Below are 27,679 nucleotides of genomic sequence, written 5' to 3'. Positions count from 1 at the left end.
CCGTAAGGGAAAGGTGTTCCGCCAATGACCAGGGCACGTTTCCTTCCGTCCAGCTGTCCTGGAGATGCAAAGCTGAAGTTCTAAAACATACAGATGACATAGGTTTGATCTGAGGGGACTGAAAGTGTTTTAGTAGACCCCCAGATCAAGCTTTGCATGGCCTACTCAGCCTATGCAGGAAGGACCAAGTCTCTAGAAGTTTCCACAGGCATGGAAAATCATAGTCTGGAACAGCAAACCTGCGGCTGGGAGTGCGCTTTCTTCTGTTCCTCAGTATCTTTGTAGAAGAGCTTCTGGACTAGAGGGGGCAAGGTACAGGCCCTTCGCAGGTGGCGCAGGAAGCCCCAGCAGGACTGCTGCACAGCTGAGGAGGAGAAGTAGAAGATGACGGGGTCCAAGCTTGCATTCAGGGTGCTGAAAAGCAAGGCCATGTCCCTCCAATCTGGGCTTTCCCCAGTGATAAAGCCAACCACATGGGAGATGTTGTATGGGGAGAAGCAGATGACAAAGACGGCTAAGGTTGCACTGACCAGCCCCACGGCGCGTCGCTTTTTGCTTTTGCGGATGTGGGGGGAGGAGATGACAATCCTCATGAAGGCAAAGTAGCAGAAGAAGGTGATCAAGGAGGGGACCAGGAAGAGGACAATGCCCAGCTCTAGGCGGAAGGGGAGCAGGATGTGGAGCTGCTCGGGGGTGAATTCTGCGTAGCAGGTGGCATTTGGTGGAGGATTCTGCTCTCGCTGGTACTCAGTGATGAAGACAATGCTGCAGTGGGCGAAAGAGCAGGCCCACAAGCCGAGGCTGGCGACTGCCGCGTAGGCTGAATGGCGCCTCAGCTTATACTGGATGGGGTAGGCCACCCCCAGGTAGCGCTCAACGCTCACTGCCGTGAGGAAGAGAGTGCTGGAATAGATGGTGGTGAAGTAGAGGAGGCCACTCAGAGGACACAGGACGGTGGGGAGTGGCCAGTGACCAGCAATCGCTTCGGCCACCTTAAAGGGGAGGAAGGCCAAAAAACAGAGGTCAGAGAGAGTGAGGTTGAGGAGGAGGATGCAGTTGGGTGTCGCCTTAGTTTTTAGCTTCTGGATGAGGGCGGACAAGGCCAGCAGGTTGGTGGGGAAGCCCGTGAGGATGGTGAGCAGGTAGATGGCAAGGTAAAGGTCTCGTTCTTCCTGGCTGGGAGCCATGCTTGGAGGCATCTCACCTGTGCAGGGCGAGAAAGCAGGTGAGATGCAGGAGGACAGAAAGAAACCCATCTGCTGTCCAAACTCTTCCTGAACAAATGTGGTGCAAGCTTTTTTTTATTGAACGTTCTCTAAAGAGTCAAATCTGGGGCTCGTAATCACAGAACACTCAACGTCAGCATTCGAACACAGCACTCCTTGACTCAATTTGATAGTCAACCGGCCTTGCTATCAGCACGAGACAGCCAACATGCCATGGTAGTCACACTTGAGACACCCCATTCCGCACCTAAGCCCCACATGCGAAAGCCACCCACCTGCTAGTGCTAATATTGGCCATTTTGGGGGGCACTGCCACATTTTGTTCACTGCCATAGACCAGCGTTTCTCAAGGTTTGTCCTCCGCTATACCACTTCACATGGTCCACAGATGTGAAGTACCACTGGGAGTGACTGGTGATGACATCACCACCAGTTACATCCAGGTTGTGAGGCCAGAGGCAACACAACAAACATCAGTAAGAGGCTCAGGGTGGGCGAGAGGGCTTTTTTGAGCACAGAAAAGCATGCTTTGGAGCTCTGCTCGCCAAGCCAAGCCTCCGACCATTGTCTGTTGTGTCGCGTTCTTGATCTTGCTGCCAGGTAGTAGGTGTTCAGGGGTTCAGCAAGTACCACTAGACACCACCTCAAGTACCTCTGGCAGTACCCATGCCACTGGTTTAGAAACACTGCCATAGACTTACACAGCTACACCTTCTGTGCTAAAACTACAGCCAGGGCTGCCTCCCTTCTCAAAGTTTAACACAATCTGCAGTGCCACTCATCACGACGTTGAATTTCACAACTTTTGACTTGCATCTTGTCTTACACTGTTGACGTAGATATCTTTTCCCCACCGTTATTAAATTTTTAAAATGTATCCCTAAATATCTCAACACATACCCCTGGGGGTTCGCATACCCCAGGCTGGGAACCACTGATTTAGAGGGTGGTCTGCAAAAGCAGGAATATACCTGCCAGTAGGAAGAATTTAGCATGACAGTTCCTATCTCATGGCTCTCTATTAATGGGATGACTCTGCCCCACATCCACCCCCTGGTAATGAGTTCATTGCCCCGTTGGCTTTGATCCACAACCATCTCTCCCAGCTTGGCAGCATCCCCAGAAAAGGTCAAAGAGAAATTGTTTGTTAAAGTGCGCTGTTAACAAGCCAAACGGTTTGGATAAAGTGACTGGGGCATTAGCCCCACAATCAGCCCGCTGGCATCATCTCAGCTCACTTGGCATCACCTCCACAGCAACCACTGCTTTCTCTTCCCTCTGGTCCTTGCATTTCCAGGCTGGCATAAAGCCAGTTCCTAAGCAGGGCTATGGGGAAAAAAAAAGATGAGGTGCTGCCTTTTGAGCGGTAGTACTCCATCCTTGCAAACAAGCCTATAAAAGCTTCTAGTCCACATTGCCACCCTATCTACCAACATGTACTAGCCTGGATAGGGGGAAAATACCAATCACCATAAAGTTTTGGTGTTTGGATATCTGGAGGCAATTCATTCTCGCCACAGTTAACCAGATAAATAGCCGTTTACAAGTCTAGAAGGTTAAACGCAAAGTTGAGGCAAGGAGGGGGGTTCAAGCCAAGTGAGGTATATGGGAAGTGGGGGGGGGCAAGGTGGGTTTGAAAAAGAAGGCAGATACGTACATAAACAGAGAGGTATTTATCCATCTTTTTAATATCCTGCCCTTGAAAGAACCCACAGAATATGAATTGCCTCCTGGTAATTAGGTAAGGGAGCTTTATGTAAGTTGCAGTTTGCGTCCTTCCAGTGGATGTGTTGGCAACAATGTGGATTAGGAACTTTTGGAGACCTTTCTGTGCAATAGAAGCACTGCCTCTGTTATGTCCTTTCCCCATGGGTCTGATCCTCTTTAGAAACTAGGCTCCTGCCAGCCAGGGGGCATATACAAAAGTAAGAGCAAAATACCAGACTAACTAGACCCTGCCCTTCCTCCAAGGAGAATCTAAACCAGGGGTGCCCAAACCCTGGCCCGGGGGCCACTTGAGGCCCTCAGGGGCTCCCAATCCGGCCCTTGGGGAGCCCCCAGTCTCCAATGAGCCTCTGGCCCTCCAGAGACTTGCTGGAGCCCATGCTGGCCCAATGCAACTGCTCTCAGCATGAGGACAAGTGTTCAACCTCTCATCTGAGCTGTGGGATGTGGGCTCCCTCCATTACTTGCTGTTTCACATCTGTGATGCAGCAGTGGCAGAAAAGGAAAGGCTGGCCTTGCTTTATGCAAGGCCTTTTATAGGCCTTGAGCTACTGCAAGACCTTCATTCATTCATATAAGTTCCATCTCTAATAAATTCATTTATGTAAATTAATTCTTTTTTCCCCCCGGCCCCCGACACAGTGTCTGAGAGATGATGTGGCCCTCCTGCCAAAATGTTTGGACACCCCTGATCTAAACCATCTAAACCAGTGTACTGTTTTCAACAGTGGGTTGGAATATTTAACCCATAAGTGGGGTAAAAAGGCTGCTGCTCTCCAAACCTGTATTCAGAGGAATACTATCTGTGAACAATGAAGATCAGGGTGCCATAAAGGGTCTGGCCCTTTTGTCCTCACAACAACCCTGCAGAGGGAGTTAGGCGGAAAGGTTGGCCAGTCTTGGAAGCGGAGGGGGGAGGGAACAAGTGGAGATTTGAACCAGAGGATTCCTAACTTATATCCAATTCTTGTCAGCACACCATAGCAGCAGCAGCCTGGCCCTTCCCAAAGAGACACGTTAGATTAAAAAGCAAGATAATCAAGATGGATTTGGCTTGCAAACGACCACGTGGTTAACTCACCGGGGAAACTGCTGAGCCAGGCTGATTCACTGTAACAGTCGTCCCCCCTTCTGGTTAGCTGCATTGGTGATGCTAGCAAGCGACAAGACAGCTGGCTTCAGCGCCAGAGAGTCGTCCCAGGCCAGTGAGTGGAATTAGAAAAGTTGGCAGGGAAAACACCAACTGGGGGAGATGCCTGTTCTTTGAAGCTATCTGTACAAGGTCAGTATCCCTCGCAGGGTTGCAGGGAAGAGAGCCGTTTCCCATGACAATGTTGACCCTGATACAGTGGCAGGAAGCCTGTTTGGACTACAAAGACGGCATCTCAGAAGCACTGTTTGCTTTGGAAGCTGAAGCTCTACATCTTGCCAATGGCCAATGGTATTTCTCCCAGTCATTATCCAACAGTGAAAGTTTGCTCCGAGGAGAAGGAACTGACTACTCCCAGCAAGTACCATAAGCCTATTTCAAACTCAGAAACTCGAAACTTCACTGATTCACTTCTCAGATCAAGTGCCGTTGCCTAGGGAAGTATAAAGGGTGGTGGCAAGTAACAGAGCCTTCTCCGTGGTGGCACCAACTATATGGCACCCCCCCCCCCACAGTCTAAAAACTGCTTCCTCCTTGGTCCTTTTAGAAGGTGATAGCTGCTGTTCTTATGTAACAGTGTTTTATTGCTTTATGTATTTGAGCTTATTGTGCAATTTGCTTTTTAATTGTGACTTTATGTTTCCTATACCTTTGCATCTGTTTTTGTTAAGCTGCTTTGAGTCCCTTTTGGGGAGAAAAACAGGATAAAGTTCTGTAAACAAATCAACTTATGGGCAAACTAGAACAAGAAGCACCTAGAACAAGCATCCCAAAATCAATCTTCTCCACCTAAGGGACAAGCTAGACAAGATGCTGAAGGTCTGTGATCCACCCAGGCAGCTACAGCTATGAAAGACTTTTTTTAAAGCGATTCTTAATGTTTTAAGAGTAAGTATTAGGGACGAACCATGAAAATGTTGGGTTTGAATTTTGTGCAGGGGAGACCAAGCAAGGCCGGCCCATTCATGAGGCCAACTGAAGTGGCAGCCTAAGGCAACAGATGGGGAGGCACACATCTCTGCCTGTCTACTTGCCTCCATTTGGAGGAGAGTGCTGAACCAGAGTATTGAGAGAGTGGGAACAACTGAGGCTGGCAAATCAGGGAGAATTGGGGGTGCTGTGTCAGGAGGTCTTGAGGCAATCCCCCATAGGGGGAGAATGGAAAGGGGAGTCAAAAATTGTTCTTTAGCTTTTTTCTCCTCATGTCCTGTTTTGTGGTGGTAGTACCGTTCTTAACATTCACTTGCTGGCAATTGCCATCCCCCCCCCACTTATGCTACATCATGACAAGTGTTGCCAGAAGCATTTTGGATTAAAAATGGCAGCCAGCAACCGCCAGAAGGCACACTGAAGTGTTGTCCACCAACATCCTCTACCTCCTGTTCATCCTCCTAGTTTAGAAAGTGCCCATTCTCTTTCCCTCGTACAGGGAACTCGGTGACAACCACAACACCTCCACCAAGAAATCTACCACCATTTCCCACTGTGCCAATCCAGGAGGAGAAGAGAGATGGAAGAAGCCCTTTGTGAGGACCTCAAAACTTCTTCTATCCTCGGAAGTGCCACAGATTAAATGAGATACATGTTTTTAACACCCCAAGAGTGCAATCTTTGTTTTGTCTCCTCAAAGGAAATAAGGATGGTGTTGTGGTTCAGGAGCTGAACCAAGATCTAGAAGAGCCAGGTTCAAGGCCCCACTCAGCCATGATCTTTCCTTGGGCCAATCACTTTCTCTCAGCCTCACCTACCTTGCAAGGTTGTTGTGAGGATAAAAGAAGGGGAGGAACTAAGTGCACCACCCTGAGCTCCTTCAAGATATAAAAATGGGAAAATAAAATGAGCCCTCTATAATTCAGTAGGATTTATTCTCGGATAAGCATGCATGACGTTGCAGCCTTCATCTCTTGCTAGAGATCATTGCTCATTCCCCACACTATTGTCAAAGGTTCGATTCTGCACCTGTATTTGATGACTACGCAGTAGTCCTGTGCCCCAGGGACTTAAGAGCTAAGAGGAAGTTTGTTCAATTGGAAAAAGAGTCAGTTACCAACAACTCAACCAGTACCCAACAGTTGCCCTGTAAAACACCAGGTAGTCCTCTGCCTGACACCTTTGTGCTTACACATGCACTTGCACGGATGCACATGAAAGATGTATTTACCCGTCCACTTTAATGCTCCCTTTGGGTATAAACACCCTCAAGGCGGCTAAAAAACCAAGTCCAAATAAAGCATCATAAAGCCATAAAAGAAGAGCAAAACCATAAAAATCACAGCAGGAACATAAACAGGAGAATTCGGACCAGAGGAGAGGTGCATTAAAAAAAAAAATTTCATCATTGCTGGAAGGGATGGAGCAGCTCAAACCTCTCTCTGAAGAGAGCTGTAAAGGAGGAGAAGACTCATTAAACATATTTATATACCCACCTTCAACAAAAAATGTTCACAAAGAGGGTTTTCTAGAAAAACAAATGAAGAGATGGTTTCCCAGTCTAACAGGGCTTGCAGTTAAGGGTGCCATTGGACATTTACCCAGCTCTGAAATGTAACCAGGGCAGTTACTTTGTTTCCTAAAATCAAGGGAGGTGGTCATGAAGTGCGGCAGAAGTACAGCAGAGGGGGCTTTGGTATTTATCCCCTTCCAAGTTTTGATCCCATTGTGCCGCTTTCTTACACTATGTTTTAAGTGCAAAACACACTACCCTTGACTCTTCCTAGGAAAGTGCCCACACAGTCATCTAGTCCAACCCCCTGTCTGTTAGTATCTCCAGAATGTGTCCACTGAGCTTTTGCTTGAAGATTCGAATGAGAGAGAACCCACCTTTAGCCCAGTTGGATAGTGGCACTCCGCAACTCAGCGCTGCTTGCCAGCTGAATCTCAGTTCCTGACAGTGTGCCAAGCACGCTGGGCTCTCCAAGGGCTCTCAACGGGCAGGCAGATAAATAAGCAAACAATGTTTTCCATGTATATTGAGAGCAAAATCAAAATGTGTGGCATCTTGCAACAGTAGAACAAACAGATCCCTTCCGAAGGACTCATGATCAACAGGGCCGCATCTCAAAAAAGACATAGTGGAAATGGAAAAGGTGCAAAAGAGAGCGACTAAGATGATTGCTGGGCTGGGGCACCTTCCTTATGAGGAAAGGCTACGGCGTTTGGGCCTCTTCAGCCTAGAAAAGAGGCGCCTGAAGGGGGACATGATTGAGACATACAAAATTATGCAGGGGATGGACAGAGTGGATAGGGAGATGCTGTTTACACTCTCACATAACACCAGAACCAGGGGGCATCCACTAAAATTGAGTGTTGGGAGAGTTAGAACAGACAAAAGAAAATATTTCTTTACTCAGCGTGTGGTCGGTCTGTGGAACTCCTTGCCACAGGATGTGGTGATGGCGTCTGGCCTGGACGCCTTTAAAAGGGGATTGGAGAAGTTTCTGGAGGAAAATCCATTACAGGGTACAAGCCATGATATGTATGCGCAACCTCCTGATTTTAGAAATGGGTTATGTCAGAATGCCAGATGCAAGGGAGGGCACCAGGATAAGGTCTCTGCACACTCTGGTGTGCTCCCTGGGGCATTTGGTGGGCTGCTACGAGATACAGGAAGCTGGACTAGATGGGCCTGTGGCCTGATCCAGTGGGGCTGTTCTTATGTTCTTAGGGGCAACAGAGGAAAGGGAGAGAGCAACTGCAAGGTAAATGGGGAATCGGAGATTATTTTGAGTGCCTGTACTTCAGGCTTAGTTGCAAAAGGGTAAGAGAACATTAAAAAGATAAGAGCCCCGCTGGATCAGGCCAAAGGCCCATCTAGTCCAGCTTCCTGTATCTCACAGGGGCCCATCAGATTCCTTAGGAAACACAGAAGACACCTGCATCCTGCTGCCACTCCCTTGAACTTAGCATTCTGAGGTTGCCTACTTCTAAAACTTGGAGGTCACACATATCCATATCACATGGCTTGTAACCTGTGATGAACTTTTCCTCCATGAAACTGTCCAATCCCCTTTGAAAGGCATCTAGGCCAGACACCATCTCTCCAAACTGTGGCAAGGAGTTCCACAGATTAATGACACACTGGGTAAAGAAATAGTTGTCTGTTCTCATTCTCCCGACACTCAATTTTAGTGGATGTCCCCTGCTTCTTGGGTTGTGTGAGAGGGAAAGTGCATCCTTCTACCCTCTCTTCATCCCCTGCATAATTTTGTACATCTCAGTTATGCCCCCCTCAGGTGCCTTTCTTCTTCTTCTCTAGACCAGGGGTCCTCAAACTTTCAAATTTAGGGATGCTGGACCTTTAACAAGTGTATAGAAGAGAGAATTTCAGCAGGTGCAGCTTGTCATCTGTGGGATGACAAGTTGCACCTGCTGCAATTCTCTCTTCTATACACTTATTAAAGGTCCAGCATCCCTAAAGTTGAAAGTTTGAGCACCCCTGCTCTAGACCAAAGAATCCCAAATGCTGTAGCCTTTCCTCATAAGGGAGGTGCCCATCCCACTAATCATTGTGGTTGCTCTTTTCTGCGCAAGAGGATGAGAAGGTGGTGCTAAGGGGTTTCACGGGAAAGATATAGCCATCCCTCGCTCAGAGAATGCGCTCTGGGAGACCTTGGCCAAGACACTCAATGCTGAAAAGCAACAATTGGTGTTGACGCAAACTGTTAAGGATGGCATTCCCAAAAGGCAAAAAGACAGTTCCTGCGACCAGCAAGGTGGTTTATGGGCTTCTACATTCTAAAGTAAGGCAAAACACCCAGCTGGGATCCAACTCTGCAGCCCTCCCCATTGACAGGTACCAGAAAGTGTGACCCATCCATGGGAAAGAGAGGCATTTAGAGTTTTAAGACTTTCCAGTGCACTAATATTGTACAGCTGCTAGGGAACAGCTAATGACCTTCTCGTCCTCTCTTTTGGTGACAAAGCTGGTGCTCGACACCTGACCAACATGTGACCACAGAGGGAATAGAGACGATGGCAAAAGCTGGGGAGGGGAGCTGAATAGGGCAACTGGCTGGCACACAGCATCACTCCCAAGCCGAGCCTCCTGGACAGATCATTCCTCTTTCCAAAACGGCAGGGCAACCAGGCTTGGCCTTTGGTCTATCAAACTGAAGATCAGAGCGATGGATGAAGGAGATGAGAATGAGGTGGCAGAGGTGAGATTATGCTAAGTCACCTGGACACTGTGGTCAGTCATGGCAGCTGACCTGTGTGTGGATCTAGTTATTGTCTTGCCCCTCAAGAGGAATACTGCATTTCTGGAGGGTTTTGCTGTCAGGTTATTCAGTCTATGGCAGGGGTGCCCAAACCCCAGCCCTGGGGACACATGCGGTCCTCGAGGCCTCTCAATGCAGCCCTCAGGGAGACCCCAGTCTTCAATGAACCTCTGGTCCTCCAGAGATTTGTTGGAGCCCGCACTGGCCCAACACAACTGCTCTCAGAGTGGGGGCGACTGTTTGACCTCTTGTGTGAGCTGTGGGATGAGGGCTCCCTCCATTGCTTGCTGTTTCACGTTCGTGCTGCAGTAGTGGCAGCAAAGGAAAGGCCAGCCTTGCTTTGTGCAAGGCCTTTTATAGGCCTTGAGCTATTGCAAGACCTTCATTCATTCATATAAGTTCATCTTTAATATATTCATTTATGTAAGTTTATGTAAATTTATTCAAATTTTAAATGTAAATTAATTCTTTTTCCCCCCAGCCCTCGACACAGTGTCAGAGAGATGATGTGGCCCTCCTGTCAAAAACTTTGGACACCCCTGGTCTATGGGATGGTACAGCCAGGGCCAGCTTGAAGCCAACTGGTCCAGTTGCTTCCAATTGGGCCCTATGCTGGGGTAATCTAGTCCTGTCAAATACACACAACCCCACATGTGCTTAGATTCATTTAGGGCTCAATCCTAACCAACTTTCCAGCTCCAAGCTAAGGGCAACGCAGCTCCAAAGTAAGGGAGCATCTCACTTTGAGGAAGACTTTGTGACTGCCACCCAACCGCAGGATGGAGCACATGCCCCATTGGCACAGCCATGTCAGGGCTAGAAAGTTGGTTAGGATTTGGACCTTAGTCCATTAACTTATATGTACTTGTTTAAGCACACATCCCGATGCTTTCCGTTCTACAATAGAGCTATAAATAAAATTTAAAAGAGACTTTTTATCTAAGATTCAACAGCGCTTGGTTGTGAAACTGGGGCCCTGCAAAAAAATAAATAAATGTCATCATTTGAGCCCTACAGCTCCTAAAGCCAACCCTGGGTGTAGCTTACACTGGCATTGATACATCCAAGACAGATGAACACACCCAAGTCTCTGGGGTGCCTTTAGTGGACAGACTTGGCACTGTCTTACAGGGCAGAGGGTGCAGAATATACAGAGGACCATCTAACCCAGCCATTTTCAACTACTGTGCCGTGGCACACTGGTGTGCCGCGAATGGTTCCCAGGTGTGCCGCGGGAATTTGGGAAAGGGTCATTTATCAATAGGGCCATTAGGCAATGTGAACCCCCACTGATAGCACAGTGTGCCTTGTCAATTTTCAAAAAGCTGATGGTGCGCCTTGACCATTTTAGTGCCTTGACAGTGTGCCGCGAGATGAAAAAGGTTGAAAATCACGGATCTAACCCTTCTCAAACCCCCATCCCTTCACCCCCATGCAGTGCACAGGATATTCCAATAATCCTCCCCATCAGCCACAGAGATTTCCACCCCACTGCCATGTTTGCTCTTCCCCTCCTACATATGCCAGTCTCCCTCTTAGTTATTTCCACTGCCACCAGTACTTCTCCTGCTGCCTGCCTTTCTAAAGGGAATAGATTGGTGTGGAGGAATACAAGAGGGAAATGCTATTTCTCCTCCTCCCCACTCACCCCCCACTCTAGAAGGGATGCTACTTTCATTGGCACATCAGACAGCGATACCAGAACACATTTCAGCAATGAGAGAAGAAAAAGATTGCCTATTTACAACTCCCTTGGGAGAGATTTCTCTTCAGACATGCGCTCACCTCTGTAGATCCAGCTAGCAGGGCACCACAAGGCGACATCAATGGCAAGGGACAACACCTCGGGACCAATAACATGATCCCCATGCAACCAAGCACCGAAAAGAGGCACCAACCGAGACCATTCATCTTCTCAAGGGCCAAGACAGGTTCTCAAATATCTCATGGAGACATCACTCATCTGTCCAAAGGGGAAAAGGTCTGAAGACAGGGAGCCCTATGACACTTTCTTACTTCAAACAGAGAATGTTTAAAGCCTTGGGTACTCTCGAAGCAAATCTCTGGGTAAATCTCTAAGCAGCGAGTCTGTCCCTAAAGCTGTATATTCAGTTGCTGAGGACATACAAGCAGTGGCATAGCAAACAGGGGGCAGGACTCCTCGGGTGCCAGGCCAGAAAGGGATATGCCATGCAAGACCCAGCCAAGATGGAGGCAGCATGAAAAACAGCACCAGCACAGTTGCAGGTATATAGAGGTCAGTGCAGCTGCCAACGGCCCCTCTCGTTTCAGCGGCTTTGCAATCTTGCAGCCACTCCATTTTTTTCTCCTTTGGAGGTTCAGCCACACAAACCTCCAAACTTTGTGCGAAGGCTCCACATGAATCTGATTTCAAACTGCCTCCCAAGCCACCAATAGTGACGGCAGGGCTGGCGCCAGACCTCCTGATGGGGCCTATGAGAGGGGGATAAAGGGGGCCCAGGAGTTAACAGAGGAGGCCCAGAAATTTTGGGATCTTACACTTTCCTACCTCACTCAAACTTTCTGTCCACATGCGATGCTGGGGGCACTACTACAGGCCTGCGGTGGTGACTACTGCTGCATGCCGTACACACCAGGCCATCAATGCACGCATGACACTCTTCAACACAGTGTCACATCTGGGAGGAAACCGGCCTGCTACAGCAGCTCTTTGGCTTGTGGATCTGCTTACCAGGAAGGAGTGTCGAGGAGCTCAGGGACACAGCTGCAGGACTATAACTGCTGCAGAAGTAAGCTTTGGTACACCCAGGACATCCTCCATGCTAGAGTGAACCAAAATGCTCTTGTTCTAAATATGTTCTAAATATGATGCTAATTCCCTGCAATGATTTTCTGTATTTAAAAGATTTTAGAGGCACTTAGGAGTGAGTCTGGTTCTCTGTATTACTGTATCCAGCTGCCAAAGCCATGCAGGTGAGTAAACCTAGGCTCTGTATAGGGATGCCCCGGTAGACCTGGGCTCCAAAGACTACTCCAGCTGTCACCACCCTCCCCCTGCCCTGTTTTACCCCTGTTCTGCCTGTCCCCATTGCCCCCTGCCCCTCTGGGAAGGGATCCAAAAGAAACTTTGTACACCCGCTCCCCTCCTCCTCTCAGAGGCCCTGCCTCCTGACACTTGAGGTCAAATGCTGCTTCTTCTTAACTGATGATGGAGCATAGGAGGGGCAGATGCTGCCACAATACAGAAGCTCCTTTTCCCAGACCAACGAACAGAAAAGCAGTGGAGGCACAGAGATGAAGAGAGAAGGTTAGTCCCCATCAATATGCTGCCTGAGGCACTGCTTCAGTTGGCCTCATGAATGAGCCAGCCCTGGGGCCTGGTCTTCTCTCTTAGCTCTGGCAACACTAGTAGACCCGCATACCAACCTTTCGCAAAGGACAAAGCTTCAAGCGTTGTCAACATGAAGGTGTGATGAATGTCCTAATCGCCGTGGCCATCGCATCCTGATCTTCAGATTCCCTAGACACTTATTTTCTGTGATTAAGTTATCACCAGGCCCCCACAGCAAAATTGTCCTTTAATTGCCTGCCTTCCTTCAGCCTTTGCAGCTGTGACAACCATTAGAGCTAATGACTGGGGGCAGTCCAGTTTCCTGATGTCCCTGCTCTTAATCATACACTAAGACAGTGTCATGATTCACCAGGTTCTGGCATGGCTTCTGGTTGAAAACAAAACTATGAGGAATCATCTCACTGAATTGACTTTCAGATCTGGACATCCCAAAGGGCCCCCTTCCCTGCTCCCAGTCAGTATGAGAAACCCTACCGGGAAACTCTCCTGTACAAGAGAAGGTCTTCTCTGCATCACACATGGTTAATGTGCAAGACACCACAAAAGAAGGCAATTGACCGCTAGGTTAGACTGCTATAAGGATCATGGAGAACTAGTCACAATGGCTACATGTTACGCCTAAACTCAGAGGCCTGTAAACTTTGGTTGCTTGGAAGCAACAGAGTGAGAATTCTATTTGCTTACCAAATATCCTACTTCTGGGGTCCCCATCTGGTTTACCACTGAACTCAGTGGGCCAGATCCAGCAAAGCCCTTCATCACTCATCAAAAACCTGGCCTGTTGAGGTGAATGCAGCAACTGTTACCCTGCATATGCCTGATCTTGTCTGATCTTGGAAGCTAAGCAGGGTCAGGCCTGGTTAGTACTTGGATGGGAGATCACCTGGGAAAACCAGGTGCTGTAGGCTTATACCAGAGTCTTTTGAGACTGAAGGTTGCCAACCATTTTTTGAGGTGAATGGAAGATGTGCAAGAGCAGATCCATTCCACTGGTCTCTCATTCTGCTGTTCGAAACAGCACCCAAAACTCTAAACACGCCAATCCCTTGTGACCTCCTGGCAGGGCAGCCTAGGAATTCAACTCTATAAAATGCATCTCAAAGAAACCGCGACTCTGCAGACCCAGCTAATATATCTGAAAGGAATCTAGCCGTGTGCTGGAATATTCCACAGGTGTCCTACTTCATGTTCCCCCTCTGTCTGAAGCATGGGGAGAGCCAACACAAGACAGGGCCCTCTCTGTAGTGGAACCAAAGCCTAGGAGATCCCTCCCTTGAGAGCTTTACCTTGCTGCTTACCTACTCTGGGGGCCTTTGGCATTGGGCAACTTACCCGTCACTGCTCTTTAAGATTTCTAAAACATTTATCCTGCCTTTGTGTAGGAAGTTGTTGCAACTCACTCAAAGGTTTCAAACAAATGCATAAAATCACCACTTGGGGCTCTTCAGTCTCGAAAAGAGGCACCTGAGGAGGGACATGATTGAGACATACAAAATTATACAGGGGATGAATAGAGTGGATAGAGGGGTGCTCTTTTGCCTCTCACACAACACCAGAACCAGGGGACACGCACTAAAATTGAGTGTCAGGAGAGACGGGACAGTTCTTCACCCAGCATGTAATCAATCTGTGGAACTCCTTGCCACAGGACGTGGCATCTGGCCCCGATGTCTTTAAAAGGGGATTGGACAAATTGCTGGAGGAAAAGTCCATAACAGGTTACAAGCCATGATGGGTATGTACAACCTCCTGATTTTATAAGTGGGCTATATCTGGATGCCAGGTGCAAGGGGATGGCAGCAGGATGCAGGTTATCTTGTAAGCTCCCTGAGGCATCTGGTGGGCCACTGTGAGATACAGGAAGTTGAACTAGATGGGCCTTTGGCCTGATCCAGCGAGGTTGTTTTTATGTTCTTACTTAAAACAGGAGCAGTTTACATCTGGCATAGAGGCAACAACTTCTGAGAGGCTTACTTCCAGAGAGGCTTACAAATACACTGCTACATTCCCCCTAGTTTCAATCTTTTTCCTCTCGTGGCATACTGACAAGATGCTAAAATAGTCAAGGGCACATCATCTGTTTTTTGACAAGGCACACCATGCTGTTGGTGGGGGGGGGAGGACTCCCCTACTGATAAATGACTCCCCCAAAACTCCCACAGCACACCTGTGCACCATTTGTTGCACACCAATGAGCAACCATTTAATTCACTGCCCAAGTAGATAAACTCTGTACCTCTGATGGAGGGGGAGCCTAGATAAGTGCTCCAGAAGCAGAACAAATTGCGCTCTTTATAGTGTGTTTGTGAAATCTGGAATGTTTTTATATATATTTTAATGTAGGTTTTGTCAGCTAGAGAGTGGGTCAACAGTGAGAGAGATTAACAGGAAAGCAGATGAGTGAGAGAGATTAATAGGCAAATAAAATACAACCCCTTTGAAAGAAGTGTGACTGGCTAGTTGCCCAGCTATATTCTCCACTTCACTCAGCCCCGCACGGAACCCAAGACTCAGTACAGGGGCCTCTAATGGACACCAGTAAAGAGCATGGCAAACTTGTGAGCTCTCTTAATCGGATGGCCTTTACCCTCAGGAGCTGGTAATGGAAAACATCACCAAGAAAAGGAAGCCTATGGAAAAGGTGAAAAGGTGCACCTGTTCAGCCGCAAACATAAGCCACAGTTTTCCTCTGCTGAACTGATGCAATACAGCTCATCGCTGAACAACCATGTCCTAGAGCAGTGTTTCTCATTCAGTGGGACGGGTATCACCAGTGGTACTTGAGGTGGTGTTTGGTGGCACTCATGGGGACCCCTGGATACCTGCCACCCGGCAGCAAGACTAGGAACGCGACGCAACAAACAGCAGTAGGAGGCTCGGCATGGCAGGCAGAGCATCGAAGCGAGCATTTCCATGCTCGAAAAGCTCTCCCATCCACCCGGAGCCTCTTACTGATGCTGGCCACATTGCATCTGGTCTCCTATCCAAGAAATAACTGGTGATGATGTTATTGCAGTGGAACTTTGAATAGATGGACCACGTGAAGTGGTACAGCGGAGGACAAATGTTGAGAAACACTGTCCTAGAGTACTGTCTCAGCCCAGAGCTTGGCTGGACCAGGCCAGGGGCAGCAGCCTGGATTCAGCTGGTCCAAGATCTCCTAGCATTCACAGTGGTACATCAAGAGTCACTGTCCCTTTCCTATTAGCGAACAAGCCAACAACTCTGCTGCCCAGGTTGGAATTTGAAAAGGATGCATGTGCTTGAAAAGAGAAAGTACAGAGGAGAAGAGGGTTGTGACCTGGAGTAAATCAAGACCGAGTCCACTTTAGCCCATCACATTCCACCACCACCCTGTTCCACTCTGTTATCCTCTTTTCCAATCCAGGGAGTGAGCGAAGGAGCAGCAAAAGTGGAGGAGGCAGTTTCCCCCTAAGGCCTCATGCCTGGGCCAATCCCGAGCAAATGGTGGTGCACTCCATCTCACCACAGACTGAGAACAAAGTTAGGCAAGCAGCAGAATCACATGCCTGCAGCTCTCACTTGAGCAGTACCACTTCAGACAGCAGTTGGGAGAAAGGCACTTTATAAAGCGCCTCTGTACCAAAACGCCCTGCGCATAGAAAGCTAGTGTGTCAGGGCAAAAGTTTCCTTCTCAATTTGCTTATTTTCTATGTGCAGGGAGGGTGGGCAGGAGGAGTGTGTACAGTCAAACTTTCCATCACACACTTTCAGCAGTGGCCATAGCATGTGCAGCGCTCCACCTGCACACCGTTATCTGCCATACGTGAGTGGAAACGGTCAGAGGAACAAGCTTTCAGTGGCTGCTTATCAACCATTATTACCTCTCTCCTCAGACCAACTTGTCGTCATCTCCTGTATATTAATCAAATGACATCCGCATTGAACAAAACACAAACACTTTAGTTCCCCTAGGGGTTCTTGAACCAGAAACACAGTCAGTGCAGAGGAACCAAGACATTTTCTCTGCCTCTGGAGGCTATAACTGGTACAGAATGTGGCTGCTAGACCAGTGGTTCTCAAACTGATGGGTCGCGACCCACCAGTTTGTGTAATGCTTCCCCATTTCCTTTAAGGGGTGGGGGAAGAGGAGGAAGGCAGCCACGCGATCCCTAGGATTGTATCGCTAAGGGGGGCGAGGGGGGTGCTTTAGACTTACTTGGACAGATGTAGAGCTGCTGCAGGAGATGCGGGGGCCCTGCGCAGCCCTCCGCAGTGCTCTGATATTTTGATCAATATTGCCCAATTTGCATTATTATCTGGGTCCAATTCAAGGTGCGGTTATCCACTTTAAAGTCATAAACGCTGGGTGTCTCAAGTTTCTGAAGACTGTTTGCTCCCATGGATACTGCTTCCCACTGAGATCTTCAAAGAGGCTCTGCACCATACTCCATCATTGTCTAGTATCCGAGAGACGCAGGAGACAGGGCCTTCTTTGCAGTGGCACCTTCTCTGGAACAAGGACCAGCACAAGACTTCAGAATATTTGAGGCAGCACACCAGAGCTAACACCGTTCACCTGCAATAAGTCTGTCTGCTCCTAGAATTCCTTCTCCCCCCTAGATTTGAGAAAGAACAGAGCCCCAACTGTAGAAGAAAGGTGGGCTAGAGCATTAGAAATTAGGCCTCCAGTCTCTTCTCCAACTCCCTCTTTCACTCTGTTCCGTCTCCAAATCCAGGAAGCAGGAAAAGGGAGCAGGCTTCCACTCACCTCAGTCAACCACCCCATTGAGCTCGTGTACACGTCAGCCCTGGTGGAACACCATCCCCTGGGAAAAATATCCAACTTTTGTGGCTTCAGTGTGTTCTTCATAAAACTTGCTGGGGGACTTTGGGCAAGTCAGTCTCCCCCACTTCACAGGTTTGTTGTCAAGATAAAAGGAGCTCTAACCCCCTGTACATCACATCTGATCACCTGAGAGCGAGAGCGAGAGACAGAGACACACATCATCTCTGGAGAAGCTTGCCCCTTCTCTCACATACAGGAAGGAATGCCTCTTCTATAAGTGGGAATGCCTCTTATTGGCAAATTTTGCTAAGTACTCATAAGAATATAACATAAGAACAGCCCCACTGGATCAGGCCATAGGCCCATCTAGTCCAGCTTCCTGTATCTCGCAGCGGCCCACCAAATGCCCCAGGGAGCACACCGAATAACAAGAGACCTGCAAGGCCTCCTGGGAATTGTAGTTTAAGAACAGCCCCACTGGATCAGGCCATAGGCCCATCTAGTCCAGCTTCCTGTATCTCACAGAGGCCCACCAAATGCCCCAGGGAGCACACCAGATAACAAGAGACCTCATCCTGGTGCCCTCCCTTGCATCTGACATAGCCCATTTCTAAAATCAGGAGGTTGCACACACACATCATGGCTTGTAACCTGTAATGGATTTTTCCTCCAGAAACTTGTCCAATCCCCTTCTAAAGGCATCCAGGCCGGACGCCATCACTACATCCTGTGGCAAGGAGTTCCACAGACCAACCACACGCTGAGTAAAGAAAGTCTCATCTATTACAAAGTCTTGGGACACCTCACAGATCAATCAACAGGCTCTTTCAAGGCCTCAGCCCTCACACTCACAAGGCAGCCAGTCCTAGCGAGCACAGAGGGATGGCATTCCAAGCCAATACACGCTGTCAATCAGTCCATTTGATTCCTCCCTTCAACACTGCTAACTGATTGAGCTATGGATCCAATTTGCAGCACTCCACTGAAAGCGCACCAACTTGCTTGGAAGAATGTGCACAAGGGGCTTGGACGCTAAGAAGAGCCTTCCCTGACTGGGATGCCCACAAGATAGAGAATTAGGGAAGGAGGAAGAGAGGACTCCACTTCCCTCACAAATGCAATTAGCAGCCACTAAGGGTGAGCAAGCAGTCCCATTTCTAAGTGCAGGACATCTCTCAAACCCTGATGAAGAAAAACAAGGAAGGCACCAGCATCTTCCCTTCCTTTTAAGGGTTAATCCAGGTCTTGTTCTTCCCCTCTTTTTAAACCAGTCTTAGAAAATCTGGCTGGTGAGCATCCTCACTAATTGGCTACTCCAGACATGGGGAGTACCAAACTGGAGGGGGGGCACCACAAGCAGGGCATGTCCTCAGCACCCCCCATCTCCACCCCCCCCCAGCTTCCCTCCATACTAAATGGCTCCTGGTGGTAAGAACAGGATTTTTTTTTTTTTTCCACATGTTCACTTCACATGCTCCTCCAGCCACACCTCAATATAAGGGTTCACTTTTCAGTGTGCGTCAGACGGGAGCCTGCACATGAAATGACACCATTATTTCTCTCGCAGCACTTTTGACACGTGAGGAAGAGTTCACACAGCTCTGAAGTGCACCGTGCCCCATGTGCACCCCCCCCTCCCCTCCACTCCAGCAGACCTTGAAGAGAGGGTTTGCAAAGGGCTGGGGAAGGGTGCACAGGTGAGCCCAACCAGCCCCCTTTCAACCCCTAAGGCTTCACCCACCCACCAGCAACACTCATCCCACACCCCCACCGGATCAGCCGGACTCCTGGGTCCCTTGGGGAAGAAAGAGGGTAATGACTCATGGCTAGTGACCCAGACTCTCATTTTCCACAACTCCCCTGCCCAGTGATGTCTTACCTCCTCTCCACCGATCCTGCCCCGGCGCGATGACTCTGTCCAGCACAGAAGTGCAAAGTACCGATTGCTCAGTTCTTATGCCCTGGACAGCCCAGGGGCGTGGCTAGGAGGAGAGTGGGCGGGGCCTTGAGGACTGCAAGGCGTGGAAGTGCGGGGAATAAAGCAGCATCTGGGTGACAGCCCAGACATGGCCCCGATCCTGTTCACGTGCGCTCAGAAGGGACCCATCGAGTTCAAGGAGGCTTGGAGTGCACAAGCCTATGCATGTCTATGCATTGTGTGCAATGGGACTTACTTACTCCCAGGAAAGTGTGTTTAGGATTGCAGCCTTCCTTACTTCCCGGGAAAGGTGCGATTGCAACTTTTGAGCCACCTCAGCCATGGGGTTGTGGCTGCTGCCGTCCTGTGCAAGCTTACTTAAGAGTAAGCCTCTGTGAAGTGCGGGGGCAGTGACTTCTGAACGTGCAGAGGATCAGGCAGCAGGCTGGGATGGGAAAAGGAGGCTGAAAGCAACACACACACACACACACACACACACACACACACACACACAAGGGGTAGGGAATGGGAGAGTTCTGAAATCTGAAAATGGTTGTGGAATTTGCCTATCATGATCAGCTCTGCCAGACCCTGAGGTCAGAGGCTCAACAGGCAGAAATCCACCAGGTGCCAACTTTTCCTGGCATTGAGGAGCAGCAGTGGAAGACACACAACCTGTTGGATTTCTGCCTGCCATACAGCCACTGCAGCCCTTAAAGGCTCAGGAGCAATGAAAACAAAACTGGTGCTGGTTCTATTCTTGAGACCCTTAGAATGCACACATAAGTCGTAGCCAAATTTCATTCCAGACAGAATAAAGAATTATAAAGACATAGAGGGGGACAGATTGGATTGCAGTGCTGGTCCTGCCTCCCACCCCCCAAGATCCTACCTGAAAGCATTTAAGGCATCATCGGCCCAGTTCCCTATATTGGAAAATGGGGGGGGGGGGGTCCTAAGTTGTCACAAGGCTGATAGTCACTTTTTTGCAGGATGTCCATCCCAAACTGGCAGTGAACTTGCGGCAGTCCTCTTCGGACATCTGTCGCTTCTTCCGCACAAAGCAATGCTCCAAGTGATATTTCACAAGTTTAAGATGAGAAAGTTGTGCATTTGAAATGTGGACAATCTAATCAGTGGCTTCACGAGGGCGTCACTCTGAGTCCGGCACATCACTCCTATGAAGAAACTACTCCCATGCAGAGGGCAGGGCTACGTACCGTCACTCGCCCTCACTGGTTTTTTTGGCTATAACTTTTGAGGTATAGAGATATTTTGAGAGTAGAGATATTTCAACAAAGATTGCTTCATAGCATTCTGCAAGAAATTACACACCGACCGATCTATAATATGATGGTATTATTCAAAAATACCAAGATTTAAAAATTTTTGGCTGGTAGCGGTGTCACTCCCAGTGCGCGTCGACCGGTGTGGCTTGCACCCCCTACACCATTGAATCTAATCCTCAGGACCCACGTTTTAGAATGAGAATCTGTCAGGACCCAGCAGAAGTGATGTCATGACCAGAAGTGACATCATCAAGCAGGGAAATTTTTAACAATTTTTAACAGCCTACCCACACTTACCCAGGAGTAAGTTCCATTGACTATCATTGTTTAAAGCATATACATAGTAGCCTGTTCAAAATACAGATCTGTAACATTTCCCCAAATGCAGTCACATACCATGCCAGCATCAAATCTAATATACATATTAAAAATAAAATATTGAAATCAATGGGAACCCACCTGAAATTGGCTTGCAACCCACCTAGTGGGTCCTGACCCACAGTTTGAGAAACACTGCTCTGTAGGCTTTGTAGAATGTTTACCATGAAGAATGGTGGACTAGAGCATTAAGGACACTCTAGCCCAGGGGTGTCAAACTCGTTTCTTACAGAGGGCCGAAGTTAGCATTCAGGGCTCCAGCTGAGGGCCTAAAGTGATGTCATTAAGCAGAGAGTGACATCATTAAGCAGCTAATGGCCAGAAATCAGACCCTGTTCTCATACAGAAACTCATTAACTGCAAATAACAGAAGAGAAAGTACGCAAATCTTGATCATATTTCAAGATTTGGGAAAGCCCAATTTTCATGAGGGCTGCCTTTTCAGCTGTAACACCTTAGCAGCTGAGAGCCTGAGGGCCAGATAAAAAGCTTCTGGGGTCCGCATCTGGCCCCCGGGCCTTATGTTTGACACCCCTCCTCTAGCCAACCACTCTCCTCTCCTCCACACTTCCCCTCCCACTCCATTTCCAAATCCAGGTTGTGGGAAGAGCAGAGCGATGAAGGCAGGAGGCAGACAGAGGTAGCTGCCCTCCCCTTCACCCACAACGTCAGGCAAGCTCATGACAAGACAGCTCCAAATTCACTGGAACTGGGGAGATGAAGTGATTGGCACCATCCCTGGTGCCTTATGGGACTGAAGTTTCAGTGGCTCAGAAGACAGCCTGCTCTGGGTGATGGTGGTGACTGAATGACTGAGGGTCCAAGCCTATCCAACTTTCCAGCACTGGTGCAGCCTCAATGCAGCCTCAAGTTAAGGGAACAAATGTTACCAGACCTTAAGGAGGCCTCTGTGACTGCCTCCCCACCACAGGATGCAGTGCATGCCCCATGGGCACAGCTGTACTGGCACTGGAAAATTGGATAGGATTGAACCCTGAAGCATCTCCCTTTCTGATGTGGCCAGGTGGAACGGGCATGGAGAATACATAGCAACTCTACCTACTAGAGAGGCTGGTCCCAACATGATAGAAACAACCCCCATTGAACACCCAAGAGAATCCTCATTGGTTTAACAACCAGCTAGTAACACAGTGAATACTTTCCCAAGACATGTTTGCTCTCTCACTCGGGCAGCTGCTCCGGTGCCAATATCTGTGTATCTTTCCCCCTTATGCTCTCTATTATGTGCCATGACTTCCCCAATAAACACCCTTATCTTTGGCTCTGGCATCACTATTACTCAACCTCCCTTCTTATCTCTCTTCTTCCTTTTTTTATATAGCTTGTTCCTTATAGAATTAATGAAGTCTCGATGCAAGAAAAATTAGTGTTATAATCACACTGCCCCAAATTATATTGCCCTGGCTTGAACCCTCCCAGTGTATTGGGAATCAGCATCAGGAAATGGTTTGAACCCAGATAAGGTTATCAACTCTGCCTTCATATATTGGTCCATATCCCAGCAGCAGTGCAGATCTTTAAGTCCAAGGTTCTGGCACGAAGCTGGTCTGCATAAAATTGAAACACTGGCCTGGCTGAGATTCTTGAGATTTTGGCTAAGGGTCGGTTTTGAGGCAAATCAGAACATCATGCTCTCCAATATTCTTGCTGATGTTTCTTTCTCCCCTGATCTAACCTTATTTCACAAAAGACTTCAGCTCCTAGGTTTATCAACTGATCTGATAGGAGGATTACCCATGTCTTCGGCTTACAATCTTATTCAGACTGATAGAGAAACAGGATTTGCAAGCTGCAGCCCGTAAGTCTTGTTCACCTCTATATATTGGTCTTTCGTGGCCCTCTGATTTGGGTTCAAGCTATCTATCGTTCATGTGTTCACCTCAGATTCGTAGAGCTTTTACACTGCGTAGGTTTAATATCTTACCTACAAATGTACTAAGAGCAAGATTTAATAGACCATTGGAGAGTCCCCAGTCATGTTCCTGCAACCTGACCTCAAAAGAGTCCTTGACCCATGTACTTTTGTATTGTACCCATTATATTGATTTTCGCCATCAATTTCTATATATATTCCTGGAAAACTTTCATGGTTCAGATACAGACTTGGTCCGGTACTTGTTGGACGGGAGAAATGAGTGCTGCTCATCAAATGTGGCAAAATATTTGTTTAAGGCACTGTCGAGGCATAAATTCCTCTGTATTTCTTTGCCTGATCGATGATTGGTGGCTACCTTGAATGTTTTAATTTTGTTTTCTTGTTGGATTGTTTATGCCAATAAAGGTGGAATGAATGAATGAATGAATGAATGAATATATTGATCCAGCATAACCAGTTATCTGTAAAGCTGATGAATATTAAAGCCAGCCTAAGAAAGCTTTATGAAATATATAGGCACTCATCAAGTTCCACACTTGTTCTGTCCCTCATGTGCCAGCTTCCACTCATGATCACCCTGAATAGTCCAAAGAAAATATTCTGTTACCCAGCATGCTAGAATACCCTGCACATCCCTGATCTCAGAAGCTAAGCAGAGTCAGGCCTGGTTAGTACTTGGATGGGAGACCACTTGGGAAAACCGGGTGCTGTAGGCTTATACCATAGTCTTTCGAGACTGAAGGTTGCCAACCAGAATTAATCTGTGGAACTCCTTTCCAAAGGATATCAGGAAGACACCTGGCCTGGATGCCTTGAAAAGGGAATTGGACAAATTTATGAAAAGACCACCACAGTTTACAAGCCATGATGGGTATGGCAACCACCTCGTTTTAGAAGTAGGCTACCTCAGAAGGCCAGTTGCAACCGAGTGACAACAGGATGCAGGTATCTTGTGGTCTTGTGTGCCCCCTGATGCATCTGGTGGGCCACTGTGGGATACAGGAAGCGGGACTAGGTGGGCCTTTGCCCCGATCCAGCAGGGCTCTTCTTATGTACCCTCCCAAATGTGCATTGCAAATTGTATCATATTCAAGTAGTGCACCAAGGGCCAAATCCCATCCAGTTTTCCAGCACTGGTGCAACCATGCCAACAGGGCATGTGCTGCATCTTGCAATAGGGGGGCTGTCACAGAGGCCTCCTCCAGGTAAGGGAATGTTTGCTCCCTTACTTCGGGGTTGCGGCTGCACCGGTGTTGGAAAGCTGGATAGGATTGGGCCCTTAGTCTTTCACAAGCTCTTGAAATCCCTTGCGTGATGTCAGTGGCATAGCTGGAGGGGGGCGGAGCATGCAGTCTGGCAGGGAGTCTCAGCGCGGCAGGCAAGCGGTTCTCCCTTCTGAGCCATTCCTGGTGGGAGGAGCAAAGCGGAGCTGTAGAGGTGGCAGCCTCTCCTGGTTGGGGGGTGGGTGGGTTGGTGGATGCAAGGATAAGGCAACACAGCTTCCAGACAGCCACTATTAATATTCGATCTGCTCAGTAGCTCCACCTAGGGGCCAAACACATTTGTGTTCACTTTGTCCAAACTGCAACATTTTGCTTGTTTACCAGTAGGCTTACATGTATGCAATTTTTATTTTAAAATGTGTTTAGATCCATTTGGTCCATTAACTCACATGCACTGTTTAAGCACACATTTATCAAGTCTATAATAAATGTTAATTATTCTCTACAAATCTTGAAGATTCTACAGACCAGTGTTTCTCAAACTGTGGATTGGGACCCACCAGCTGGGTTGCGAGCCAATTTCAGGTGGGTCCTCATTCATTTCACTATTTTATTTTTAATAATATTATTATTATTAACAGTATTTATATACCGCTTTTCAACTAAAAGTTCACAAAGCAGTTTACAGAGAAAAATCAAATAACTAAATGGCTCCCTATCCCAAAAGGGCTCACAATCTAAAAAGATGCAAATGAATACCAACAGACAGCCACTAGAACAGACACTGCTGGGGTGAGGTGGGCCAGTTACTCTCCCCCTGCTAAAAAAAGGAGCACCCACTTGAAAAAGTGCCTCTTACCCAATTAGCAGGGGTTCAACTCTAATATATTAGAATTGATGCTACCCTGGTATGTGACTGCATCTGGGGAAGTGTTACAGACCTGTACATTTAACAAGCTACTATGTATATTCTTTTAACAGTATTAGTCAATAGGACTTACTCCTTGGTAAGTGTGGGTAGGATTGCAACCTAGGATAGTTAAAAATTTTCCTGCTTGAAGATGTAACTTCCGGTCCTGACTTCACTTCCAGTGGGTCCTGACAGATTCTCAATCTAAAAAGTGGGTCCTTGTGCTAAATGTGTGAGAACCACTGATGTATATTGTTTTAATAGTGATAGTAAATGGGACTTACTCTAAGTGTAGGCAGGACTGCAGCCTAGGATTGTTAAAAAATTTTCCTGCTTGATGATGGTACTTTCGGTCATGACATCACTTCCGGTGGGTCCTGACAGATTCGCATTCTAAAAAGTGGGTCCCAGTGCTAAATGTGTGAGAACCACTGATGTATATTGCTGTGACAGTGATAGTAAATGAGACTTACTCCTGGGTAATTGTGGGTAGGATTGCAGCCTAGGATTGTGAAAAATTTTCCTGCTTGATAAACAAACAAACAAACAAACAAACAAACAAACAAACAACACTAATAATAACACTAATAATAATAATAATAATAATAATAATAATAATAATAATAATAATAATACATCTATACCACCTTTCTTGGTCCTCAGATTTCTCCTCGGACTTTATTCAAGTTTACATAGGCAGGCTAATTAAATCCCTGTAGGGATTTTTACAATTTGAAAGAAGGTTCTATCTTTCAAGAAACCACAGCATTCAAATGTTTCTTTCTGATCTGGTCGCAACATTCTGGCCTCCATCCTCCCACACTCAGAGCAGATGGAATAACTCGGCTCAGCTTGCCAGCTGCTTCAAGGTTGCACGGTGCCAGTGGCCTCAAACTGACGACCTGCAGATGTTATCTTCAGGCAAACGGAGGCTCTACCCTCTAGACCAGACCTCCTGCCCACTTCTGGTCACTGCATCACTTCTGGTCATGACATCACTTCCAGTGGGTCCTGACAGATTCGCATTCTAAAAAGTGGGTCTCGGTACTAAATGTCTGAGAACCACTGCTACAGACCATGGTTGTGATCCTTTGGCCCTGAAAAATTGTTTCCAATTGGGTCGCACAGCACCTAAGTCCTGCCATGTAATTGACAAGTGAGTATGGACATAATGACCAGCTCCCACATGTTATCCATCTAGGTCCTGTAAATGGGATTTAGAGCTTGTTTTCATTTAGCTGCCAACACTGTTTGGCTGCAGGTAAAAGCTTGAGTAGCCAAGGATTAGATCGGATTCAACTGATCTTCAGCTACATGGAGCAATATTTGTTTTGGCTTCTCTCTCATACGCAGTTCATTCATCCTCTGCTCTTTTTTCATGGCTCAGAAGACTTGTAGAACTCTACAAACATTTGTATGTCCAGCATGGGAATATGAGCAGGTCTACCTACACCCCCATTGCAATAACAGCACAGTATTGTGAAACTGCAGCATGGTATTCGGTTTTTCCTCTTCTTCCAACCACTAAAAAGAAAGGTGAAGGGGCTTGTGGGAGTTGTAGTTTTTTTTTGCAAAGGTTACTATTGCTATAGCCTCCATATTTCCATTTGTGTTATAACCTTTCTTTCTCCTATTCGGAGAAAAGGAAAAATCTTGGGCTGCATGGTTGAAACTCATTCCCCAGTGCCACTGGGTGTGTTGGGTCAGGTGGACGGCTGATGAAGAGGATGCTTGGATGATGGGAGAGCTGGCAAAGGCACCCATTACACCTTAAAATGGCTCTCCTGTAGCCATTCATTCAAGTGGTGCTTGTGCAGCCACTGTTGGCCGGTTTCCCAACCGCTTAAAAAGCCAGTACAGGGGCAGGTCACGGTGCCATCCCCCAGGCGCCTAAATTCCTGGCACCTGGGGCATTTGCCCCCCCTGCCCCCTGGGTCCACCACTGTCTCCTCTTTTTTTTCTTTCCTGATTTGGTGGAGAAAAAATCAGATCATTTTTGCATCATTTAGAGGTGAGTCTCAACCAGCTCGCTTAACTGCTGACTAATATAGTACCATAAAAAAAGGGACTTTGTGACGCAATTTTCAGTTTGACAACAGGTTCCTTTCATGGAACCAAAGACCTTTCTGTTACTGAAACCAGGTCTTCCATGATATGTGAAGAGCCAGGGTGGTTTGGGAGTCAGACTAAGAACTGAAGATCCAGGTTTGAATCCCCACTCAATCATGAAGCTTTCTGGGTGACTTGGCACCAGTCACTCCCTCTCTCAGCCTCACCTACCTCACAGGGTTGTTGTGAGGATAAAAGGACAGGAGGAACATCCTAAGCTCCTTCGACAAAGAGGGATATTAAAATGTGAAAAATAAAACAAATAAATATACAGTTCACTGACTACAGGACACTTGCAGGCTTACTCTTTTAGAGTTCTGAAATACTTCTGCCCTCTTGTGGCATGACGTGGCATTGCAGCCCACAGACCACTTTATTTGCTTGCAATAGATTTGTTTGCAATAGAGTTGGTTGTGAACCAAATAGTTTCACAGAAAGGAGAATTTCAACAGGTGCTGCTTCTCCTGTCATAGTCTTGCAGTGAAGAGAGAAGAAGCTGCAAAAAAATACCTCTTCTGCAAAACGGTTTGAGACAGTATCCAAATAAACTGCTT

The 27,679-nt window shown here is 47.6% G+C and overlaps 1 protein-coding gene and 1 pseudogene across 1 annotated transcript; one reads left to right on the top strand and one right to left on the bottom strand.

Moving 5' to 3' along the window:
• Positions 1-218: 218 nt before the first annotated feature.
• On the bottom strand, positions 219-19,314 carry LOC136661544 (free fatty acid receptor 3-like). Its single transcript, XM_066638832.1, has 2 exons — positions 19,281-19,314; positions 219-1,204 (listed from the first exon to the last, which is right to left on the bottom strand). Exon 2 carries the CDS (start codon positions 1,197-1,199, stop codon positions 219-221), a length of 981 nt encoding a protein of 326 aa, XP_066494929.1. The 5' UTR covers positions 1,200-1,204; positions 19,281-19,314.
• Positions 13,440-13,559, top strand: LOC136662037 (5S ribosomal RNA; annotated as a pseudogene).
• Positions 19,315-27,679: the final 8,365 nt, after the last annotated feature.

This window comes from Tiliqua scincoides, chromosome 10, assembly GCF_035046505.1.
Source record: "Tiliqua scincoides isolate rTilSci1 chromosome 10, rTilSci1.hap2, whole genome shotgun sequence".
Classification (NCBI taxonomy): Eukaryota; Metazoa; Chordata; class Lepidosauria; order Squamata; family Scincidae; genus Tiliqua; species Tiliqua scincoides.
The sequence above is the reverse complement of the archived record's forward strand: the minus strand, read 5'-3'. Positions and strand labels throughout refer to the sequence as shown.